The sequence below is a fragment of the Podarcis filfolensis genome (genome assembly GCF_964270895.1).
Source record: "Podarcis filfolensis genome assembly, chromosome: 3".
Lineage (NCBI taxonomy): Eukaryota > Metazoa > Chordata > Lepidosauria > Squamata > Lacertidae > Podarcis > Podarcis filfolensis.
Window position 1 is genome coordinate 39,605,481 of NC_139606.1, and position 25,628 is coordinate 39,631,108.

General features: G+C 39.3%; 1 protein-coding gene across 23 annotated transcripts in view; it reads right to left on the reverse strand.

The window, feature by feature from the left end:
* Positions 1–351: 351 nt before the first annotated feature.
* COL12A1 (collagen type XII alpha 1 chain) overlaps positions 352–25,628 on the reverse strand; it is a 116,394-nt gene continuing 91,117 nt past the window's right edge. For 10 of the 23 annotated variants that reach the window (XM_083608079.1, XM_083608071.1, XM_083608072.1 and 7 more), the window contains 15 exons: positions 23,496–23,645; positions 22,483–22,560; positions 20,849–20,935; positions 19,417–19,470; positions 18,371–18,466; positions 17,750–17,803; positions 17,074–17,127; positions 15,798–15,851; positions 13,077–13,148; positions 7,718–7,753; positions 7,555–7,621; positions 5,837–6,025; positions 5,458–5,526; positions 4,405–4,575; positions 352–1,420 (listed from right to left, as the gene is read on the reverse strand). In XM_083608079.1, the coding sequence (XP_083464205.1) occupies positions 1,239–1,420; positions 4,405–4,575; positions 5,458–5,526; positions 5,837–6,025; positions 7,555–7,621; positions 7,718–7,753; positions 13,077–13,148; positions 15,798–15,851; positions 17,074–17,127; positions 17,750–17,803; positions 18,371–18,466; positions 19,417–19,470; positions 20,849–20,935; positions 22,483–22,560; positions 23,496–23,645 (1,413 nt within the window). In that variant the 3' untranslated portion in view covers positions 352–1,238. Of the gene's footprint in view, positions 4,034–4,404; positions 4,576–5,457; positions 5,527–5,836; positions 6,026–7,554; positions 7,622–7,717; positions 7,754–13,076; positions 13,149–15,797; positions 15,852–17,073; positions 17,128–17,749; positions 17,804–18,370; positions 18,467–19,416; positions 19,471–20,848; positions 20,936–22,482; positions 22,561–23,495; positions 23,646–25,628 lie in introns of all 23 variants that reach the window. The other 13 variants (XM_083608078.1, XM_083608074.1, XM_083608075.1 and 10 more) reach the window with 2 other exon arrangements.

Here is a 25,628-nt window from a genome sequence, read left to right on the forward strand (position 1 = left end):
GCTATTATTCTTGTATAGAGGCCATGGGTTCATAGATTATGTGAAAAATGTACATGGCCTGAGTTTGGAACCACTATCTTAATTCTATCATGGTTGGGGCCTCCATAGAGCAGGGAAATGAAGTATTATACCATCAGAGTATGGAAACTACTGCTTGATATATAATGCTGACCTCAGCCTGTAACACAATCTAGTATTCATTGTTCAACATTCTAAACTGCAATGTGCTGCAAGTTTTATATGTGAAAAGGTTATTCTGAAAGTAGTTTAATGTTTCTGTTGATTTATTTCCCATGACAATAAAACCTCTGAAGGTTGGAAGCCTCCCAGCAATAATACTCACAGCCTATATAAATTTTCAGTAGTTTTATTGAAAAATGCCTCTTTTGTTTCAGAAATAAATAATATAAGGCAGTGAAATTCACAATTTGCAGTTAAAATATAAAAGCAGCAATTCTATATCCATAGTCTTGCAAACAATTTCCAACTGCTTTTTTTTTTTTTGATAACTACGAAACATTATATTCTGGGGGGGAGGGGAATCATACTAAATATACAACACAAACATGCAATTCCATCTCTGCAGGATTGACTGCAATTTGGCATAAATGTTAATGTCTCTAAAAGGAGATTTAAGCCATTATTTCTTTTTTTAAAAAAAACCTGTATCCAGTTGATACAATGATGTCAGCTACATTATTTAAGATTTGTGGTTGTTAAAGAGATGTATAAGAGCAGTATATGCCCTGCAAGATATGAGCAAGGATAGGAGAAACTGAACACATCAAAAGCAGAGTTTTTATGTTTCACTAGACTGCAGATTTGTCATGTGACTGAACTGTGTGAGTTAAGTAATGGATGAGGTGAAAAAGCATAAAGCAAGCTCCATTGCTGAAGCATCCAGCCTTCAGATCGCTGGCAGCAACTGTGTAGGGTTTTCTTTCTTTTAATTTACTTAAAGATAACGCAGCCCTGTGGTAATTTTAATGCACTTGTTAAAGTTCTATGAAGCTGCTGCAAGCTCAGGTATTTTACAAGCATTGTAAGAGCAAGAATGAAATCTATGGTAACGTTTTATTGCTATTCCCACATAAGCATGATATCCTCAGAAGAAGCAATGGAAACGGTGGTGGAGAAATAGGCACACCCAACCACTTCCCGATGAATCTACATATGTAAGAATAGCAACAACAAAAACCACCAGCCAAAAAGAGGGGAAAGGTAAGGAAGTCAATCATTTATGGTTTTGTTTTTGCTTTTCTTGATAACGATCTTTTCCAGCGCATATGCTCGGGGTATCCAGGTGAATGCATATCAGCTCCATAGTCCTCATATTCATCATCTCTTCTTTCTGATTCCACTGGTACTATGTAGGGGTCACTTTCAGGCGGATAAGGTCCACTTTCAGGTGCATATGGCTCTGGTTGAAAATAGTCGTCCGATTGAACATTATAGTTATCAAATGCCTTTGAATCCACAGATTATTTTTTTAAAAAATTAAATATTTTCATTTTAGTGGTTCTGGGGTGTAAATCTATATGACCCTAAGTACATTTACTTGCAAACTGAGTTTTCATAAAAAAGCAACTTATTTCCAAGTAAATGATACTAAGCCAGTGATTACTGCAGGAATTCTAATACACATAAAGATTTTCCCTTCAGAAAAAGGGAGCTGTTTGTGCAACTGCTCCTTGCCCTTGAAGTGAATGAGAAGGGCTTCTTGTGCAAGATCACTCTAACTGTACACCAGAGCTCAGATACAGCCTAACCCAATCGTATTTACTCAAAAGTAAGTCTCCCTGAGTTCAAAGGAACTTCAATCCCAAGCAAGCAAGCACAAGACTGTGTACAATTAATGTTAGAGACTAAGTGGCAGAGTACATACAACCATTATTTTTAGTTTCTTTGGGGGTAAGGAGAAAAAGTATAAAAGAAACTTGGTCTAAAATGTGAGTTTCAAAACTAATAGTGGGTCATATTCAACTAACTTTTGTTCAGATTGGACCCATTACAATTATTTAGTCAATGCCATTAATTTCAGTGGGTCTGCTTTGGATAAAAATTAGTTAATATGATGCATTGAAATTTGGGGAACTTTCTAAAGAAGCATTTAGGCTTCATTACAGCTTAAGTCTTAACTAAGTTACATTAAAGTAATGGGAAAAGTTAATCACAACCAACTTCTTGTTGCAATGAAATCTCAACACTGTTAACATCCGTTGAATCAGACCTTGGTGCACAATTTATTAATCCTTTACATTAGCACTTAACCTGCCAACTTCTTTAATTAGCTTTCAGTTGAGTCAAGAAGGGAAAACTCACATGTATCATTGTTTTTGTTTCTTAAAAATAGTTTTCTACTATGGCAGGCATCTACAAAAAGTATGACTAGTGGTGATCATATTCAGTAAATATTATTTCATGACAGTGTTCCTTATATTGGACTGAATAATAGCTGTGCTGGAGAAATACCTAACCCTGCAGGAGGACCAGAAGCAAAAGTAATTGTGCTTTTGAGTGCTTTAAAGAAGATTACATATACAAAAAAACCCATGCCCTGAATCAGATAAGAAGATGATGATGAGAATGATGAAGACAAGCACCAGAGAGAGAGAGGTTTCAACAAGTTTCAGAGTGGTTATGGCAGCACACAGTAAAAAGCAGCAGCAGCAGCAGGCTTAAATGCGAAAGCATGATGGTAATGTTAACTAATTTTAGCAGACATGATCCCATACAAATCATTTACAAGCCACAATTAGTTTACTATTTACATTAAGTCATTTCTCTTTCATGAAGTTAAATGTATCATGGTCTTAAATTCACTAGTTAGTAGTTTTATAAGTCTCCAATGCAACTGAGTCTTTTAGGGACTTTTTAGGTATGGGGTTGGAGAGAAAAGTAAGGATAGGAAGATGGACTTTCCCCCTCTGGCATTACCAACATCTTTGTCCTTTATCGTGTTCAAGAAGACTTGTTAGTAAGTGTATAAAAAAAGAATCTCCCCATCTTATGGTGTTCAGTTAGCCATTATCTATGTGAAATATCCATACAGATTCACTTCCTAATAAGCACGTGCGCAAACATCTCAGAAACAGGATTTTCATTGTTTTCAAACTGTAAGCAGCACTGGCGACTTAGAAAATGTGTTAGCCGGAACCTGAAACAGGTCAAAGAGGATGTTAGTTTTCCAAGGTCAAACAGCTGTGCAAAATATATATATATTCATTCAGCTAAATCCATCTATGGAGGGTTAAATTATATGCATATATCTATATATGTATACAAGGCTTCTCTTGGGAAGGAGAGCACTGCAATATTGTTTCCCATTTATTTTTAATTCATGTAAATTGTTGATCTTGTGCAAGTTCTGCATGATTACTCTATAAAATTTGTTTCATTCATTAGCTCAAAGTCCATGAATTTGTGTGTACATATATATATATATATTCATTCATGTATACATGCACATTATGATAGTGGCAAACAACATATCAAGTTTATGAATTATAAGGTGCTACAGTGCACACAACAAACTATTGATACCGTGAGCCTGAACTCCTTTCTCAAGAGATGCCCTAGATTTATACGGCACACACAATTTTGGGACTCATCCCCTTCCCAGTTTACAGTGACTTTGGCTGCAATCCAATACAGTTATCTGGGAGTAAGCACCAATGAGCTCAGTGGGGCTTACTTCAGAGTAGACACGTATAGGATTGCTTCATTGGTGCCCCAGTGGCCACAGCTATCCAGCATTTTTGTTCCTTTGGCAGTTCACTGTCTGAAACTGCTTCTTCTCAGAAGAAATGTGTGCCATTGAGTAATATAATCATAGATGCCATGGAATTTAACCCAACACAAAATTGTGCTATGGTGACTTTTTTCAGTTGTCTGCACTGTACCAAAGAATAGCATTTGTTCTCAGGATATTAGATTTCAGGTACTAATTTTGTATAGATAATCCCAACATTAATCAGAAAGACACAAAATGGCAAACAACTGTGTTCTTTTTACTTTAGATGGAGAGGTCAACCTTGTTCAGAAGAAGTAGTTTGATGGGAGGAGGAGCACAAGGAGAAGAAGAAGAAGAAAATTGTCATTTAAATCCTTAAGCAAAGATAATACTTTTCTAACACTATATTTATTAGAAATAAACTGCTTCTGAAAGGTAATATTTTCCCCTTAACACAAAACACATATCAAACTGGGGTAGTTCAGTAAATACCAAAAAAGTACTTTTAATAGTACCTGAATTATTAGTTCTAGGCTTGCTCAGTTACGACTACTGAACAGCTGAGCTGGATTCAGTTCATTATACTAGAAGGTCTCCTTCCACAAAGCAATTCAGACGGAACTGGCATATCAATGAGGTACAAAATTAAGTTTAAGTTCTCAGTAACCTACCTGGATATCCTTGACCATTGTAAGCAATGCTAGCACACTGGGATGAATCACAGTATCCAGGAGACCCGGGGGGACCTCTGATACCTGAGTTACCAGGACGGCCAGGAGGCCCAGGTGGTCCCCGTGAGCCTGTAGCACCTGGAGGGCCAACTCTGGATTCTCCTTGTGGACCTAATTATAGAAGGAAAAGGAAGATAATATATCTATATAATTCAACATGCAGCAGTCCGATAAAGTGACTGTCAAAACTGAAGTCTAGACTCAGACATATGGTTAAGAAATGTTTCCATTTGGGTTCTACATATGGTGTCAATGAAGCGACCGCAGGGAACCCAAGATGTAACTCATCATTAGTTGCTTCCCTAATTTTAAGGTCTTTATGCACAGAAAACTGCTGTGGCAAGATTGGAGCTTAGTGGTTTATATCCATCCTGTGTACGATTCAGGGATCTCATGGGGCACTTCGGTATTAGACAAGCACACTAAATTTCAATTAAAGTGTAGGGCTGCTTCAGTTCTGCTACCCTGCAGCTTTAGAATGGATGAGATCATGGGGTGTTTTTTTTGGAACAAGTTATATTCATGGTTAACAGAAATGTTGAGAGCTTTAACAAAGTGGAGCTAAAATTTGTTGCAAAATTCTTATGGATCTTGTAATGAAGAAAGGTATGTTTCAACTAGTAAATTAAAGACAGAAGTGGCAAGACAGTCTGACTACTCTTGCCAGGACATCGGTAAATGATCAATATTGTACTGATAGAAAAAGTAACTGTGAAGGCCCTGCATTCTATCCTAAATTGTAACTATACTATAGAGTAATTTACAACTGAAAGAGAGCACAACAATTGCAAATAAAACCTAATTCTGAGTCAAAAGGCTAAAATAACATTTTGTTTCCCCTGAAATAGGAGGGGGGAAATGTAAAATGTCTGGCTGGATACAAGCTAAAAAGACTTGATGCTCATTTTGATCAAATTTTACTTGCATACATAATAAAGCCTGTCAATATTATCTTTTATGGTTTTTTGCTGCCATGTGATACAGAAAACTCACCTGGTGACCCAGGCAAACCTCGGGGCCCTTGTGATCCAATCCCTCTTTCACCTTTCTCTCCAGGTAGCCCTAAAGCACACATAAAAAGAAAAGGGAAACACCCCACGTAATTGTGAAAGTGATGCTGAAGAAATAATTTTCCATGCTTGTGAAGCATATAATTAACAGCACATTTTTAAATATTGCTCTTATTCATCCAATGAACCACTTAGCATATGCTGGCCATTTTTATACTAAAACATTCTGTTTGGTTTAAAGGCTGTCCTGTGGATGTTAGACTGAAGCATTAGCAAAGGATTCCTCTGCTTGACAGCAGCTGACCTAGGATGACAAAACACACACACACACACACATTTTATACATATATAGTACAACTCACCTCTTTCTCCAGCTGGCCCTTGCATGCCAGGTGTGCCTGGGAAGCCTGGCCTGCCCCCAGACCCAGGTTCTCCTGGTGGCCCAGCAGGTCCAGGGGGCCCTGGTGGGCCTGATGGTCCTGGTTGGTTACGGTTTGAATAGTAATCATTTGGTATTTGATTCAGCCTCTGGTTAAACTGGGCCATATTGGCTTTGGAGAAATAAAACATGATAATATAAGAATGCACAATACCATTTTCTGTAAAGGGAAAAACAAAACAGAATACTGCTCCCTGGTGCCACAAAGCACCTTCCTGACTACTATTGGTTAATTTGGTACACGACTTTAGGCTAAGATTAACAAACAGTATAAACCCGTAAATAAATAAATTCAACTAAATTCCACTCTTAGCAAACTGAAATTGATGAGCCTGAGTAAGTCATGCCCATTAGCCTCAGTGGGTCTACTCTGAGTAGGATTAGCATTTAATACCACCCATAGGGTTAGATTTATTTGTGGAAGTGAGTCAGAGCCAGTGTAGGCACCTGCTCTGCAAACTGGGTGCTTCCACAGACAGAACATGATTTTCTCCCATACCCACTCTGGCCTGCAGCCTCAACACACTCAGCCCCTCACGCTGTTCTGGAGGTTCCCCAAGTTTCCAGAAGAGTGTGGGTTTATTTTAGGAGGGACACAGATGGTTGGATGTGGGGGTGGGGAGGCCCAGTCAGCCAAAATCTCTTCCACTCTTTTCTACCCATGGAGGCATAGAGCTTGTGAGGTTCCACGCTATGCAACTGTAGATCCAATAAGTACAATGAAAGGAGAAATGTTGGCAGCAAGATGGTATTATAAAAAAGCTGAATCCAGTACAACGTAGCTCCCCAGAAGAACACATATTTTATCAACAAGGTCTTGCCTAAGAATGTAAGGCACAGAATGTAAGGCAGAGTTCTGGGTGTCATGCACCTGCCTCCCAGCCCCCATAATGCCCTGATGTACTGAGTGTGCACAACAGAAGGCAAGTTTGAAGACAAGCTCTAGTGCCTATAAATGATACCTCTATGTATGGGCAGTATGCCTGTAGTGGACTTGACCATGCCCCTACTTTTAAGCATAACCATTTATTTTCATTTCTGTATGCTCTAGAAGACCATGTATGACAAACACCAGAAGGAGCAGCAAAACATATTCAGTATTTGCCAGCATTTGGAGAATGGGACCTCAACTTGTCATCACTGCTACTGCCACTGAAGAGCACAAAGTGGCAACAGCATAAGGTGGGATCAGAGCTAGCCTTCATTAAGCATTATCAGTACTGCTACAGAAAGGCAGCAGCTGACAGCAAAGCAAGGAATCAAACTCAAACCCATATTTCAATCCAGAATATCAACCACTGACTAATTTTGTGTTGATTTGGTACAATGAAGTTCTTGTTTGCCACACTGAATATGCCAATGGGAAAAGTGGCAAATAAACCTAGGCTTGTTGTGACAGCCATTGGTTTGTACCCACCTGTGGTAACTCAGAGTTGCTTTCAGCTGATCAGACTCTGCTGGATTTGGTGATTGAGCTGGCAAGAGGCCAAACATTTGCAATTTCACCCACCAGCCTAGGCTCTGCCTAATTTGAGAAACACTTAACCCATGTGACTTTAAGCTTTAAGTTCACAACAGAGTCTGACAATATGGTACACGGAAACATGTGTTTTGCTGCACATATTTCAAAGCATTGTTTACCATTCATCATTTGTTCACAGACTTGTCTTGCAACAGCTCGCATCATATTCTGGGAAGCAATGTCTCCCTTAATAAAAGAAACAGAACATGTATTAGACATGATGTGCTCTTTTGTAGGAAGCATTAGAAAATGCAAACAAATTCATTTTAAGGGTGCACTTACTCTGTCACCTTTCTCGCCTTTTATTCCAGCTGGCCCCTGTAACAAATTAAACTCCATCAGAGTGCATCACAGAAAGAGGGAGTATTAACAGGAGTGACTGCAAAAGTGTGTGCCAGGCACTCCAGGGCCTGAACATGGAAGGTCAGCCCATGAAAGTCAAGTGTCTGCCTTATACTGAATCAGACCACTGGTCCATCTAGCTCAGCATCATCTAAGCAGACTGGCAGTAAATCTACAGGGTTTCAGGCAAGAGTCTTTCTTAGTCTTTCCTGGAAATGCCAGAACCTGGGCACTTCTACATGCACCACATTTTGTGTACCAATAAGCTACAACTGCCTACCTCTAAGTTGCTATGGTGATTATTTTCATTTACTAGAATACATAGCCTTCATTTAACCACCCCACCAACACTTTGGGTGTTTATCTATCCTTTTTAGATAACAGTGCTAAGGAAGGAAACAGGCAGTATATTAATGTTTCAGTGAGTATGAACATCAGTCTGCAAAAAAATTGGGACCATCAATAATAGCTTTCCAAGGATATCATAATATAAAACCATGACCAAGAACAACATAACCTATATTAATATTTTTATTGTATTCCTTACTGAAACATCTTCCAGCATGGCTTCTTAAGAAAAGAAACATGACTTGATAATAAGTTGCCCTTATAATTATTTTCATTAGAATATATAGCCGTGGGGGGTAGGGGAGAGACAAAAATAATTAAAAATTAAATTATCTCCTGGTTAATTTCAATAAACATAGTCAGTGCATTTAAGCTGTATATTTGCAGATATTCAAAAATGCATGACAATTGTCACACATATCTATTTATTACCTATTTGAAACCAGTTAACGTTGTTTCATCTGTCAACAACATGGACTTCCCTTTTCAAATCATCCAAAAAGGAGACAGTGTTGTCTGAACCCTTGGACTGTTATCAGAAAAATATTAACCCACCCTAGTAAATCTTAGTCATTTGAACAAGTTCTGTAGTCTTTCCAGAGGCACTTAATAAACATCTCAAACCAGAGATGTTTCACCCTATACCTCTAGTGCACCATCCACAGTAATGTCCTCCACTTTTGTTGTACTAAGCTGATTTGATGACGAAGGCAGATTGGCATCAGTAATACCAGAACCTCAACTGCTGAATTTCCTTTAAATTCCCTCCCTTCTCCTTTCTGTGGGGACTCCAATTTTTGAAATAAATGATCAGAAATGTGTGGAAATTCTGGGCATTCAAATGAACAAACAAAACAGAAATTGCTATTAAACCAAACAGATTTTCACTGGTAAGCTCCCAGAGGTGAATCGTTAGTTATTATTTAATTATGCTTAATATTCTGTTGTCAGCAAAAGTAATCACCAAATCTGGCCACAAGTGGTTTCTTTAAAAAGCTCCTTCAGTGACACACCAATAAATTACTCTGCAGGACTAGAGCATAACTGAATATGGCAACATTTCAACAATCTTGCACTGAGATCATGAACATTTAATTTGTGAAAGTGAGAAGTTTACACCAGGGATGATTTCAGATGTGCAGAATTTAGGGTCATGGTGACCCTGGGTGCTGCTGCCAAACATGCAAAAGTCTGTTTGTTTACATATGGCTCTGATTATTTGTTATCCCCCAGGCTGCTTTCAGTGCAGCAACATCAACCACTCTTCTTGCAAATAAAGGGACCCTTAAACTCTTTACCTGAGTTGTCAAAGCAAGTGTGTGAAAGAAAAGGACTCTTCTAATTCACTAAACATCTCTTTGGGAGAGCAACATTGCTAGCAGCTGTACAGAGCTGCCACATGCCCGGATCAGGCAAGTAATTTATGTCTTCTCTCGTCATTTTGACCAGCCTTACACAGAATATGATGTGTTGATTGTCTTAGCCTGAGGCAGCATTTACTTTCCAGAAGTAATGTCAACCACATGTGAGAAATGGATCCAATGGGAGACCCTGGGAAGGCTGTTTAAATAATGTTTGTGTCTATGAAGTATAGTTACATTATTTGTTCTTGTTCATTCTAAATACTTAAGAGGCACCATTGTTTGCTTAGATACTTCCTCCTTATTGAATTAATTAGTCTATTGTGTTATAGCTATCTTTGTCTAAAGAATAGGCTTTTCTTTTTGTACGGTAATTAATTAGCAAATTATCAAGTTTGTCCCCATGGAAAGCAAAAGCTCAAAGCAAGTAGGATATTGCTGCTGCTTCCTGTATGTCTGTCTGTCTTCTAAACATGTATACAAATCATTTTTCTCTTATCACCCACTTAGAACTTTTTCTTCTCACCAACTTAGAATTCTCAAGAGATACTTAAAAATGCACTGATAGGCCAATGAACTCAGGAAAGCTCTCTGTTCACTATGGCCCAGAATTATCTAAACTTTTTTGGTGACATACTCATGTTGAAATGATTTCATAGTACCTGTGACCATGATATTATTCTCCCATGCTTGGCTTAAAAGTGTGTGATTTGGATCTTTGTGTTACCAGTGCTAACAAAGATTCTTAGATGGTTACATTATCACAAGAAATATGTAAAGCTGTGTGAGGAAATGCTGCTTTGGAACACAGCCATGTAGCTACAGGAAAAGTCTGGATGACCTTTAAAACTCTGCAGGCTACATTTGGCCCACCGCTTGCACACATGGGCTTAGGTTGCCACTTTGGCATTTCTTGATAGCATACATATAGGTGCTGAAAGCCCATCTACCACATGAGTCTGACAAAACATCTGCACAGACTGTATGCCAGATTCCTGCTGGGATTTGATCTGAAAAGCTGAGAAACAGTATGCGGAAGAGTGGGACAACCAAAGCAAAACACTGCACTCTGAAAACATTATATTTGGATAAAGGGAAGCATATATATATATATATATATTAATTAGAAGTTACAGGGAACCAGGCAGAGGGCCTTCTCAGGAGTGGCACCCTCTCTGTGGAATGCCCTCCCATCAGATGTCAAGGAGATAAAGAATTACAAAACTTTCAGAAAACACCTGGAGGCAGCCCTGTATCAGGAAGTTTTGAATGTTTGATGTTTTATTATGTTTTCATATTTTGCTGGAAGCCACCCAGAGTGACTGGGGAAACCTAGCCAGATGGGCAGGGTATAAATATTTTAATTAATTAATTAATTAATTAATTAATTAATTAATTAATTTTCCATTATTATGAAGAAGCCTTGAAGTTATCATTACATACAGAGCTCCTAAGCTGAATGGAGCCAACTTTTTACTGGTCACTGCTCTTCTGCCTCTTAACAGCAGCTTGATGTGCAGCAGTAGCAGATGGTGTAGTAGGGCTGTGCCACTTGGTCAACCTCTTTCTAGCTGAGTCACTGCTGCATGTTGGTGGCAAGGTTGGGGTGGTGCAAAGTGCTGGTGCAGCCAGTGCAGCACTCCTGTTGACTCAATTGCACTGCACTGACCTTGTTGCCACCTCAGTGACTTAGCTGGAGGGAGTTCAGGCATGCAGCACAGCTCCAACGTACCATCCATTACTGATACACAGAAATTTGAAGCAATGATGCCTCTCAAGGTGTGCAGAGGTTTACCTGTTTATGACTTTGGATATAACTACTATTAGACAATTAAGCAGGCCAAGCCCTGTTGGTGGTGGTGGTGGTGGTGGCCAGTTGGTAACCCAACCTGTTCCCTTACTAAGACAGCATTTATAATAAGTGCTAATGTGAGACATTAAGTACAGAAAATTAGTCACAATTAAGATCTAAGGAAATCAGTGGGACAAGCTAATGTGACCAATTGACTCCAAATATGAGACTGCGTAATCTCATAGAAACCAGATGCAAACATTTGCATGGCATTCTAAAAAGCGGGGGAGGGGGGCAGAAAAACCTTGATGTGACTTATCTGGGGCCATATAGAAAATTCCTCTTTCTCCTTTTCAAGACTATTTTATAATTACTATTATTATTTAAAAATTTACCACCCTTTGGCCAAAGATCACAGGGTGGTAGACAATCTAAAAACATAAAAATACACAACAAAGTAACAAACATAAATAATACCCCTCCCCCACTTTAAAAGGCCTTAGATTGTGTAATTGGCCAAAGGCTTGGGAGAATAGGACTGTTTTTGCCTGGCGCCTAAAGCTGTGTGGCAAAGGCAGCATGCGAGCCACCCTGGGGAGAGCATTCCACAAATGGGAAGCCACTGCAGAAAAGGTCTGTTCTCATGTTGCCACCCTCTTGACCTCTTGCTCAGGAGGCACACAAAGAAGGGCTTAAGATGATGAACACAGGGTCTGAGTTGGTTCATATGGAGTGAGACAGTCATTGGGGTATGGTGATTCTGAGCTATTTAAGGCTTTATAGGTCAAAACCAGCACTTTGCATTAGGCCCAGAAGCTAACTGGCAGCCACTGCTGTCAGGTTAGGATTGGCATTATATGCTCAAACTGTCTTGCCCTGGAGAGAAACCTAACCGCTGGCTGAAGTTCCAAACCATCTTCAGAGGTAGCCCCATGTATGACAGATTGCAGTAATCTAACCTAGAAGTTACCAGAGCACAGACAATAGTAGTTAGGCTATCCCTGTCCAGATAGAGGTGCAGTTGGGCCATGTATCTGACGGAAAGCACTCTGCACCACCAAGGCCACTTGAGCCTCAAGCGACAGCAATCGATCCAGAAGTACTTCTAAACTATGTACCCACTCGTTCAGAGGAAGTACAACCCTTCATTGCCTCAAAGGTACTGATACAAGCTAAGATAATGAGAGAGAGCCTTCCCATGCTGACCAGTGTAGTAGATGCAAACGTTGCAACCTTTGGTACCAAATGCATAATTTTCTAATAGCAGCCTTGACAAAATCAGACAGATTGGCTCTGGCAATGCTGCTGGGACAATCTCTTGATCCCTCATCTGGTATAAGATTCTAGACAGAACCCACAACACAACACCGAGGCTCCACTGTAAACATTCAAACTTTTTCAAACCAACAAGCTCCCAGAATGCTACATATAAAAATTTCCACCTTAGGGAAGCACATCATACTTGACTGTGCTTAAAAAAGAATAATTCCAGTAATTCTGCTGATTTTGCTCTGAGATGTTTACATAGTGCAGAAATATAAGCCTTGGCATGTGCAGCTTCTGCTCTCTTTTTAGTGGAAAGCCCTGACCACAATTTCCAGACCTGACTTAAATTGCAAAAAAAGATGTGCTGTAAGGAGTGAAGTTGCTGAAAATTAGACTTAACATCTTAACTTTCAGATATTAGCTAGTTGTACTGATAGACTTTTCTCAGACTCACATCACACAATGGCTCTCTCAACGTTTGATGGTATCTTTAATAACAGATGCACTAAATGCCAATCATTTGTTATCTTACCGGAGAGCCACGATCTCCTGGTTTTCCTGGTTTTCCAGTTGGGCCAGCAACTCCAGGAACTCCTGGGGCACCCTGCAAAAATGTACATTGAAAAGGTATACTAAGGAGGACATAATAATAGTCTGTTAAATCCAACAAACATGATACTCACCAAATGCAGGGAATGCATGTGAAAACTTTTCCTACTACTATTTGTTTTCATTTCCTCACAATCTGACACACCTTGTAACATAAACAGTGAGTCTCTGTTTTATTTCTTTAATGCTCTATGGACAAGTTAAGCTTGCATCTGGCAATAAAATTCTATTTTTCTGGTCATCTCAACCCCCGTCCCACCACCACACCTGCCCAATCTGTACTGGTGAGGAACTGCTGAACTGGCTCTAGGTCCCAACAGATGTGGAAAGGTGAGACCGGGCTTCCTCAACCTCAGCCCTCCAGATGTTTTTTGGCCTTCAACTCCCATGATCCCTAGCTAGCATGACCAGTGGTCAGGGATGATGGGAACTGTAGTCTTAAAACATCTGGAGGGCTGAGGTTGATGAAGCTTGGGTGATACACTCAGTTGCTATAAAAAGGAAGGAAATATCCAGGTTAATTTAAAAAGGTTTAAAAAAAAGGTTTAAAAAAGTTAATTAAGCCCAGTGTGTTTTGAACTAAGTTCAAAACCAATTTCAGTCTTGCTCTCTGAAATGTTTTGCAACAGTGTGAATTGGTTGATCCAAGGTTCATCTGAGGAGTCTTAAATGCTTTGAGCTCAATATATGATGTATATGTATATGTATGGTTTTTTTCCAGGCAGAACTCATTGGAACTCAGTTTCAGCACCTCTCCGGTAGACACCATTGCTATTATAAGAGAACAAGGGAGGCATTCCTTGTGAGTTCCAGCACCTCTTTTTCTAGAAAAATAGCACTGGGTATGTCCTATGTCTATATTTTGCACCTGGAAGTTGGCATCCTTGGCCATCTCTCTCTGCCCACTACCATCTTCTCTGTCAGTGCAGAGGGAGTCTCATGAGTTACCTTCCTAGGGAGCAAAGGATTGGTCCTTCACTTACTTATTTAACAATTAGTATGGAAGTAATTAAACAGCATCTTAAAAGAAAATAATTTTTAATGCTTAGCCTATTGATTTTTCATGAAAAAGCATTGTCCTAGCAACTAGCAGGCTTTCTTTTAACAGATTTTCCAAGCAGCAGCAAAACACTCACATCTTTCTAATCACATCAAAGGAACAAATTCCATAAGAGAAATTTTCAAGCCTCATAAAACATTATGAAGCTTCTAGTATTCCCAAAGCTTAACTGTACTCGAAATGATTTCCTTTTGACTATTTTCCAGCATAATGAACATGTGCAGACCACATTAGACACAGCCAGATCTTTTTCTTAATAAAACCTCCTGCATAACTATCTGTAGTCATCAAATCTTCTAACTGGATAACAAACAATACAGGATTGATAGGAATAGGACTTAGAATGCAAGAGGGGAGTCAAAAGGGTGCACATTTTGCCAGAGTGATATTACAGCAAAATTTGGCACTGAATAATATGCATAATTATATCAAACCAATTAGGCCTGCAACAAAATGAAGTGTGCCAGCCAGCCAGCCATGACCTTTTCCAGGATACTCCTTTATATTACCCCTCCCCTGGTTTTTTCTGTCCTCCCTCCCCTTCAAGAATCAGTCGGCATTCCATAGCCACTGAGCATGCTTGGTCATCATTGGGCTAGGGGGCAGAGTTTCCCCTAAGTTTTGTTTCCTGAGGTTTTTTGTATATGTACGAGCCCTACAGTTCATCCAAGCCTGTTGATACCACACACACACACACACACACACACACACCCCTTGTGTGTATGTATGTATGTATGTATGTGCATGCATGGTTGGTACTTCTTTTGGCTACATAAGAGTCTACATTTAGATGATGCCTATATAATAGTATGTTGTGAATGCTGTGAGCAGTGATTCCTCTGTTGCTCCATCTGCTTGATGATCTGCCCAGAAGGGTAAGGCAGGCAGAGTGGAAGGGTTGGGTCAAGGCAATGTCATGGGAAAGACAGAAATGCCCAACCAGCTGCATGATAAAAGTTGTGGCGGGGGGCGGGGGGGAGGAGATGGTGTCAGAGGAGTATAATTGGAGCAGACCAGGGTGAAAAGGAGATGGGGGTCAAGACAAGGACATGAGGAATATTGGATATAGAGACAAGGAAGGGGAAAAGTAAAGGTAGCAGGGAAACAGAGAAAGAACAAGGAAGGAAAAGGCAGCACAGAAGTAAGTAGCTAAGAAGCATTGCCTCAAATGAGCATCACCCAACAGGGAAGAAAGACATGGTGGAGAGTTCTGGGCAAGCTAAAAAGTGGTGTGTGTGTGTGTGTGTGTGTGTGTGTAAGGGTCCTTATATTACAGATCCATAAGCATTACTGTCCAGGTAAACTACTGTACCAAATCCACAGAGAGGCATGTTGACGAGAGCCCTGAACTTAGAATGAGTACCAGGCTCACCAAATGGTCTGAAGATCCTTGGAACCTTTAGGGTTTGGGGCAAAAGAGGTTACATAGTTGTATGATTTAACCTGCTCAGGTAGTTATTTGCTAACACAAACAATGAGGAGGTAGAGGGAGAACCATAACAGCAAACTGACTTTTACAAAGCTAATCCCTCCCCAATGTCAAAGCCCCCCAGTTAGTCCACAAACAGTCAAGCTAACACTTACTAATGGTCCAGGGGGTCCTCTTGGTCCAGTTGGGCCATCTTTTCCAGTGAAACCCTAGTTGAAAAGTGAAAGTTTATGTATTATTGTTTTGTTTCTTTAAAAAGATAAGCTAATTCCATGATGACTTGTTTAGGCTAATGTCCATTAACTATTAATATATATGTTTAAAAGATATTGCCAGCCTAGGTGTGATTTAGTTCTGTGCTTCAGTTACGCTAACATCAACTAGTTATCACATGAATATATCAAGGCTTTTCTCTGATTAAGAATTCATGCTGAATGCTAAAGCTCAATTACTTGTGAGGAAGTTCCAATATCATCATCTTCTCATGTGTTACACCTAAGACTCTGTTGTCCCTCTTTCTCCTGTTGTTTGCTTTCTCACATCCAGCCTTTTTTGTTAGTTGGCAGGATTCACCTAACCAGCCTTTTCAACGGAAGCTTTCTGCAAGGACGTCTGCTTGCACAATGGAGCTTCCCCCACATCATGCGCCCCTTCACCCCACCCCCCAAAATGGCTGAGAATAATGAGCACTCATCCAAAAAGTCACACAAAAAAGAGAAATATTAACTAATCAAGAGTAGTGGTCATAGCTGTCATATTAATTTCAAAGAGAAAGCACTATGCGATTAAGATAACCAGACAATATCAGGAGAGTAGTTTATTTCTAATACTAAAACTTTACTGTTCCTCTCTCAATCTAAACTTCGCCAGAGTCTTTACTCTGATGGTCTGCACAGTTTAACTTTTCACATACAACCAAACCAACCTTAAGCATTTGGGTGATGGTGATTGCCATTTTTTAACTGCACCCATCCATTAGGGATTATTTTTGTAGGTTTGGCAGGCTCTCTTCATTCATTCACCCCGACCCTGTGAAGTCCTGCTGAGGAAGTTCTACCCTGTGCTATTCCTAAAGTCAAGCCAGGTGGCTTCTCCTTACACAATGTTCTATGATGAAAATAATTACCAAGTAGGAAAAATATGTGTCGATTGCTTATATACCGTCAAAGGGAGCAGTGTCATCCATATATTTATTTTGCCATGAGTACATAAAGAAGAAACACAATGTAAGTTAAAACACAGTTCATGTACAAGCATTGAAATGGAGCCCCTCACCAGCTCACCTACTTTTGGTACTCAAAAGGGATGTCCTACTCAAAACTAGTAGACTTCCATGTAGGAAATTGTTGTGTAACTAGGAATCTTTGTCCACCAATGGCACAGCCCTAGACCTACTGTGATCATCAACAAATATAAAACAAAAATGCTTACCCTATCACCTGGAGGTCCCATTGGGCCAGGGGGGCCAGGTAAGCCTGGAGATCCCTACAGAAGAAGAAAAGTATTAATCAGAGAGAATTATTGAGTTATGCAATACAAGACACACATTTGAGAGTACCAACAAGCATAGAGACAGAGGTGATCTGGTTGACACAGTTGACTTGGACTTTCAAAAATCTTTTGACAAGGTACATCACCAAAGACTCCTGAGTAAGCCTAGCAGCCACAGAGTAAAAGGAGAGGTCCTATTCTGGAGCAGGAATAGGTTAAGTAGAAAGAAGTAGAGAGTAGGAATTAAGGAACAGTTCTCCAAATGAAGGGATGTAAAAAATGGATAGTGAGGCCTCTGAGCTTGAGAGTCTTTTTTCTTGTGTTGTTGCCCAGTTTTTCCTGGAACTTTGATGCCTTCTTTGTTTCCTTAAAACCTAGTCCCATTTCTCAGTACCAATTCACAGCTGATACATGATGTGGTTTTGTACCTGTGTGGTCTTGTTTTATTATTTTGAACTTCAATAGCATTTTGTCTCATCTGTTGAAGAGCAGGTGAAACTAAACAGAAACTTATGCATACCAGGCTACAAGTGAGAACTTAATATATGTTAGTACTTATGGGACATGTGCAGCATAAGTAGCATGACCATATTATTTTTTAAAAAAGCAAACTTACTGAGCGACCAGGTAGTCCTGGCTCTCCAGCATCACCTTTCATCCCTTGACGACCCTAGGAGGAGGAAATACTGCAAGTTTTAGAAGGTGCCATTCATCATGCACGTTGGGCTGGGAAGACTTGGAGTGATTCCCCCTTGAATCCCAGCCCCACAGTGTACAACCCATCCCATTCACCAGACTGGGGGGCTCCTGGGGAAGGCTGGACTGTTTCTTCCAGCCCCTTTGTCATTCTTTCCTCTGATTTACCTACACAGCCTGCAACACATGATTTAGTTTCTCAGAATAGTGACATGGTTAACTATCAGAAAATAGTTCAGAGAATGCCAGATAATTGCCTAACCTTTTGAAAGCTTAAGAATTTATCTGGAAATGCAGAAAGGCATAGCAATGTTCCTTCTAAATCACCACAACAATAGTATGGCTATTATTTTTGTGTGTAATCTGCCAGTATTGCAATGCTTGTAAATATGATGTCGTGTGTTAAAGCACTTATTCCCAGTATTTTCTACTATGTGACGAACAATGTCAAAGCGCAATAGTTAAAGAGTATCCGAGAGCACTAAATATGCTATGCAGGCTATCTTGCTCTCTCCAAAAACTAGAATGCCTGTTTACTTACTGGTTCTCCTGTAATGGAAAGTCCATTTGGCCCCTGTGGTCCTGGTGGTCCTTGAGGGCCTCTAGGTCCTACATCTCCGTGAGGACCAGGTGGCCCCTTAAAGTAGAAAAAGAGAGAAACCCATTTGCTAGCTAGCCTTTTATTCTTCCAAAGTGGTTATCTTAAAGAACATACGTAAAAGATGGATTCACATAATATGTTTTCACAAGGTGACAGCATTTATAAAAGGCCTGTCTAGAAATCTGAGGGTTCCACTGTGTTTCGGCTCTTTGCCGAAACTCTTTATTTTAGTGCATTTAGAAACACTGGTAGCCATCATCTGAGGTAAAACTTTGCCTTGCTGGTGAGCTTGTCACATTGTAGCAGCTTTATCAAAATATTATGTAGTTTAAAGATGTGAAAGATGATAAGCCAAGAGTGTCGGCATTATTGCTTGGTGGCATTATTTGATACAAATATTGGTGCCTCCATTGTGATGTTGACAAATATTGCCTCAAGTTCCTCCACAAAATATAGATGATGAACCAACCCCACATAACTTCCTGGGACAGGGAAGAACAATGCAGCAGAACTGACATCCTTTCTCTTATATCTTCCTCACATGTGTACTAATGATAGAAACTGAAGGCAATTGAAGTGAGATACAGATATTATAATTTCACATGATACAGATATGCAAAGTGAGATACAGATATTATAATTTCACATGAATGACGTTGATTTCAGACGGAAAACTGTCACAGAGTGAATTTTCAGTAAGATTACTTCTCCCTGGTGTGTGGGATGGTACAGATATTTGCAAACATATTTCTTGCATTCACAGTATACTAAAAATATAGCATACGATGTGGTCCTAATATATAGAACTAAATACAGATACTTTAACTTTAAATAATTACTTGGTTAAAAGTCTTTTTTTAAAAAAAACCAAGGGAGGATACAAAGCAGTTACAAAACAATCCAGTGTACGTCTGCTCAGGAGTAAGCCCCACCGAGTTCAATAGGACTTACATCCACGTAAGTGTGTATTTTAGGCAGATACTCACAGAGGGCCCAGTTGAGCCTCTTTCGCCTCTTGGTCCCTTAGCACCTGGGCCTCCCTAAAACAAAAACATGCAAATAATGAGTATAGATAGATGGATAGATAGACGTGGAAGTCCAAAATCATATATGAATGCAAATTTCTTCTTGCAAGTAGCTATATTACTTCTCGCAAGTAGCTGAATGGTGAAGCAGAAGGTTCATTATGGGCTCATTCAATGCACAAATAGAGACTGACAAACTTTAGATCAACGTATTGTGGGGCTGCGGGCGTCAAACTGCACACTACAAGTCTATGATAAAAATACTAAAAACAACAAAGAAAGCTATGAAGTCTAGCTGTGCATAGATGTGGTTTTTTCACCAGACTTGGCAGTGATATTGTTGCCCAATGTACACACAGTGATTATTGCCAGTGCATCAATACTGCTGTAAAGGTTTCAGTATTGAAAGCGGTACCTAGAATGGCCAATTTTAGCTCCCAATAGTACAACAAGCATTGCTGCCATAGTCATGTGTACAGTTATTATTGTAGGAATGTGTTGGGTAGTAACATCATCATGGTGACAAGAAGCACACCCCCATTGCACAAAAACAAAAGAAAACCCACATGCACGCCTGGGGTGTTTTTAAATATTTGCTAATAATTTTTAACACAGTAAAGAAATTGTAAATATATACCTCCTCATGCTGCATGTCTGTTATCGTATAACTCTCTACAAATATAGTGTGGAAGGGTATCTGCTCCCACACAGTAATGTCTCACTATTTCAAGAGAAAGATCTCACTTTTAAAAATACACTTTTACTTTGAATGGTGCGCACTTCTCCTTCTGCAGCACATTCAACAACAAATTTCTCTTTGTCCTTCCTTAAATTACCTCTTAGGAGTGAAATTAATCTGATCAGAAGTGTGACGATACAATCTCATCAGTTTCACCTCTTCATTGACTGGCATGATAGTAGTAGAAGTCACTGTGGTTAGGAAATAGAGGGAAATGCCTCCCCCCCCCCGCAACACTTATTCTACCCACCTCCCCCAATACTTTTGTATAATTATCAACCACCAGGCCTCCTCAGTTGGCTCACCAGCCCATTTTGATCATATGCAGTGCTTCAGACTTGCCACCAATCCAAATGCCGGGCTTCTGAAGTGCCAATGGTCAGGAGGACTTCAAAGTGCCATACAGGGCTGTTTGCAAGGCATCCATTTCCTTACACCTGTGCTAGAGCATCAACAGACAAAAGCTGTTGCTATACTAATTCTGGTGCTGCAGCTAATTTGGCTCCCTGTGCTAGTGTGAACAGAGAGGTTGTTGCCATCATCATTGACCTCTGCTTCCTGAAGTCATTGGAGTTCTATGGATTCCAGTTTGTTAATCTGAGGTACTCTACAGAGTCACATGTCTGGTAATCACAATGCAATAATTTTGCTTACAGCAGGTCCTGGAGGTCCTGGAGGTCCCACGCTGTCTTGTGTGCATGTGCAAGCATTTGGTAACGATGGGCATTTTGCTTCATCCCTCTGAAAATTAAAGGACAAACATCTGTCATTTCCCTTGAATATTTTTTAAAGGGTGATCACCAAGAGAATGGTTTCAAATATGTTTTTTATTGTCTGCAGCATGTTTAAATTATATTTTTAAGGGCAGGCAGACAGACAGGAGAGAGAACTGAGACTCAAGGTTGCCTGGGAACCATGATGGCTGGTGTGGAAGTCTTGCTGCTTAGTCCCAAATGCACATTGCTCATGGATGGAGCAAAATACTCAGCAGATGTTTTGCTACACTTTTTATGACTTCCTATATTGTAGGACTTATCCTTAGGACTAAAAACAGATTTAGATAAATCGATTTACCCATACACATAGTAATCTACACATATGAATTAAAGAAATTCAGGTTGCTTATGTGTGCCATAGGGGGTTTCTCTAAAGGTGCATCCAGAGTTATAGATTCCATATAATCTGTGATCGATATGAGGGAAAATTCAAAGCTGTCATCCTGCTTCTGAAACAGTTAATAATCCAACAGAAGTGTCTGGTAGCAGAAGAGAAGGGAGAAACAATATTCTCCAATCATTCTTTCCCCTAGAAGTCCCCTGTGCCACTTTCTGGAGTGTTCCCAACCTCTGTAACAGATTTTCAGGGCTGCTTGGGTTTCAGAAGGAAGATGTATGAGAAAACCATTCTGAAGAACAACAAAAAAGAGGACACTTTTGCCAACTTTTACTTTTAACTATGGATTACTATGATGACTCTACCAATGAAAAAGAGGGTTTGCACTCATTTGGGAAGATGGATATTGCGTTTTCTTAAACACAAACTTTGGGGCAGAAGTCGATAAGAAGTTGCAAGTCTCAAAATGGTACTGAAACAAAAAACATGGAGAACTTTAATAAGATAGTAAATTGCCCAGCATATTTTAGTAGAAACATTTTTTCAGGGCACAAGGTTTCAATTTGTTATTTTTGTAAGACTACATCTCTTTTTCATCTTTTCTCCTCTCTGGGCAGAAGCCACACAGTGTCCTCCACTTGACCATCACTCAACCATTCTGCCTTCCTTATTTGAACTTTTCTTCCACCTTTAGCCCATTACAGATTAGTGCAAATTCACCCTTTTGAGTTTTGCCTGCTAATTTACACTAGCAGTAACTAAAACATGACTATTTCACCATCCTATAGCCCAACTACCTCATTATTCCATCTCTAATTCAACTCAAACATACACTCACTTAAAAAACCCCAACAGCATTTATATGTATGAGTAGAATAGGGCACATTTATTGCTTATTTTAAAAATAAACCCTCAAATCTTGTATGGGAAATATATCTGTAAGGGATAAAATTGGACTGAAATGTGGCCTGACTGTACCTAAGTTCGAAATAGCAGCATTTATAATATGGCTCTGGTAAAGTATCTGCATTCTTGCCCTCTGAGTCTCAGGATGATTCAGAGTCACATAAGCAATTTGTCATTCCCAACAGGGACCTTTCAAACATTATTCCGCATTGTCCTCTGTGCAGGACTGGCTCAGATTGTTGACATGAAGCTTTAAATATTATATTTACCCTAGAAGGAATGTCACAGCACCTATCTCTGCTAGTCCAAACGGCATTACATACAATGTCGAAGCTCTGGATCTCTAACTGTAAGACAAAAACACAAATGTCTTCAATGTTACATCAGTAGGAAATTTCAAAAAAATAGTTATGCAGGGTGATATTATGCAAGAATCATTTTTGCCATTCAGCCAAGGCAGTAAAATGCTATTCAGCAATACAGCATAGGACAACATTGAATAAATGGTCACTTAATTGCTTACTTTGGATCAAAGACATTTTTAACAAAGCACACATAAGATTTGTTTAATGCAATAAATGTCTTGCAGCTTTATATATTAGTACATAAAAATAGCAGTGGGAGAAAGTTGTTCAGATAATAGAAATATTTTCCCAGCCAAAGATTATGTGACTCAAGCCCTTTCATGACTGAGTCATGCTACTGTTGACTCATATGTTGAGGCTACTAGATCAGAAGGCCAACTTCTATTCTACAACAAATGCCATGGGAATATCTTTATTAAGCACACAGATGGATTGTGGGGTTTTTTGATGGAGGTCAGAAAATGCTAACTTGTTTATTTACATTTATATTTTGGTCTGAAAATACTCCAGTCAACTTCTCAGAGCTACAGCTTTTGGTTCATATGGTAATTTTGACTAAAACTTACCATTTACATTGTAACAAGGAGCAACCAAGTTCATCCATCTTGGACTGAACATTTATCCTAAGTCAATATAAAAGGAACTGACTTCATGGCATAAAATTGGTCCAGAGCTGGGCAGATGAGTAGTTTTTGTGATTTGTGATAGTGTCTTGTGTGTAATCCAAACAGCATTATTTGGTGAAGTAGGGCATCACTATGAAAACTCCTGCCACAATATATTTGTTTTTAAGATGCCACTTGAGTCTTGATGGTTATTAAGTATATCCTAAACGTTGTAAGTAGACTCTTAATAATGATATCAAAATACATTTTGCATGTGCTTGGAACTGATATAAAGTAAAGCTTGTTACTTACTGTTGCTGTTTTCCTGTCACCTTTCTGTAGTTTACCCAGTATTTCATAGCCATCAGTTGTGATATTTCCACCCTCTTTAATTGGTTTTTCCATTATTTCAACGCAGTCAATGTAAATTTTAGCATTTGTGGGAGTTACGACAATATGAACCTGTAGAAAATTTATTAGAAACATAACTAAATGCATGTATGTTTTATATACACCTTAGATTTGCTGTTTAAAGTTGTTAACTGTTCTGAAGGAATAGGGGCACTGATCTATGCATGGGTCCTCCACATGCAAGGGCTTCTTTACTAAGAAATGCAACAGCTCCGTATACAAAGTTGTTCTTGGGACTTAAAAGTGGGTGCCCAAGTAAGTTGGTGAGCATTGGTTCAGGCACTAAGGTCTGGATCAAGGTATGTAATTATTTATACAAATGGTTGAGGTGGCTAAGACCAACTATGACCATATGAGTAAAACATTCTCGCAAGATATACTGTAGATAGAAGAATTTAAGTGAGGGTGGGTTTGTTTTGTTCTTTCTTGTCCCAGAACTTTATTTTTCCATTTTTCCTTTCCACACAACAGTGGTTGCATTTGAACAAAATGGGCTCACACGCTCCCCCCACCCCCTCTCCTCCTCTGGCATGACCACAAGGAGATCAAAAGCTTCCACTTCTGTTCTGAGATTAACCACAGTTTAGTGTGTTGTCCAAACCCCAGACTGTAGTTAAATTTAACTATGGCTAATAAAAATAAGACTAGCTCATCAACTCCTTCACCATTTTTTGAAGTCAGCATGTTTCCCTAACTATAGTTAATAATCAGTTGTCTAGATTTGGGCAACATGACAAAACTACAGTTAATCAAAAGTGGATGGGAAGGCTTCCAGATTCCTTCTCACAGCAAAGGTGCAGAAGCTGGGAGAGCACACAGGCCTGGACAAAAGCTAAGCTCATTCTTGTAATGTTAAATGTTTTTGTGGTCCCTAAAATATGGTTTAGCATTATTTCTGCAGCTGTCCAATGTCTTGGATTTAGCCACAGCCAGTAGAAGTTCCAGTGCACAAGAGTTCCAAACATCTCTCCCATTCATAGAAACTGGGTGGAATAGATGGGATGGGGTGGAGAGGATAATGTTCCTCATTTTTACAAGACTAGACTAAGAACTTGAAACAATAGATTTACTTATTCATATATTTTTTTTGAAAAAACTGTGCTACCATCACGTACTAGCATTTCACAAAAGGTATACTAAGAGTTCCATTTTGCATCTCTCTTATCCAATGTAAATAATTTTTTTTAAAAAAATACTATACTTCTGCTAGCTTTGTAACAGTTACATTTTCCATACTGTTTGTTTTGTACACTTTGGAATGAAAGAGTATCTAGCAGAGGCCTTGCTTGGATAAAAGGGATATGCTTCTGTTGGAATACATATATAACAAAATATCACAGGACAGCGCCAAGAGCTGAGTAATACATTTGGACCACAAATCCTTGAGAAATGGAAATACATTCCAGCACTGTTCAGCTTTCAAACAGAAGTTTATTAAAGTTCCCTCCTCAATTGCTTGAAACCTCATCAAGGGTTTCCTGCCATTTTACCACTTCAAGATCTGGATCTGTATTTCGGTGCAATTTCTGATAGTTTATTTGTAATTATAATGTCATTTCTATAGCTGCGTTAAGTCATGTTTAGCAGGAAAGAAAACTGTATATCATAGATGTTTATATTTATGATTTCTTAAACATTCTTGACAATTACAAATAAAAAGTGAAACATCTGTTTATCCAGAATTAAATCCCATAAATATTTGTTATTATATTATGTGGCACTAAATTGCTGCAAAAATGTGTGTAGATGCATCTAAATAGCTCTCCATGGTGTTATAGCTATATAGATCTGTCCATGTTTGCAGTCGGTTTATATAAAATATCTATAGCCTGCCCTATATCAATGAAAGTGAGTATACGTTTCTTCTGCTGGAAAGCTAAGGCAAAGGCTGAGGGCCAACCTACAGATTAGAGGCTATTTCCTTTTTACATATTTTTAAAGCAGCTGTGAGAAACTGAGGACTGGCTGAAGGGAGAAGCTACATGACCATTCCTGCTTCTGCTGTTCTGTGCAAAGTAACCCCATCCCAATACT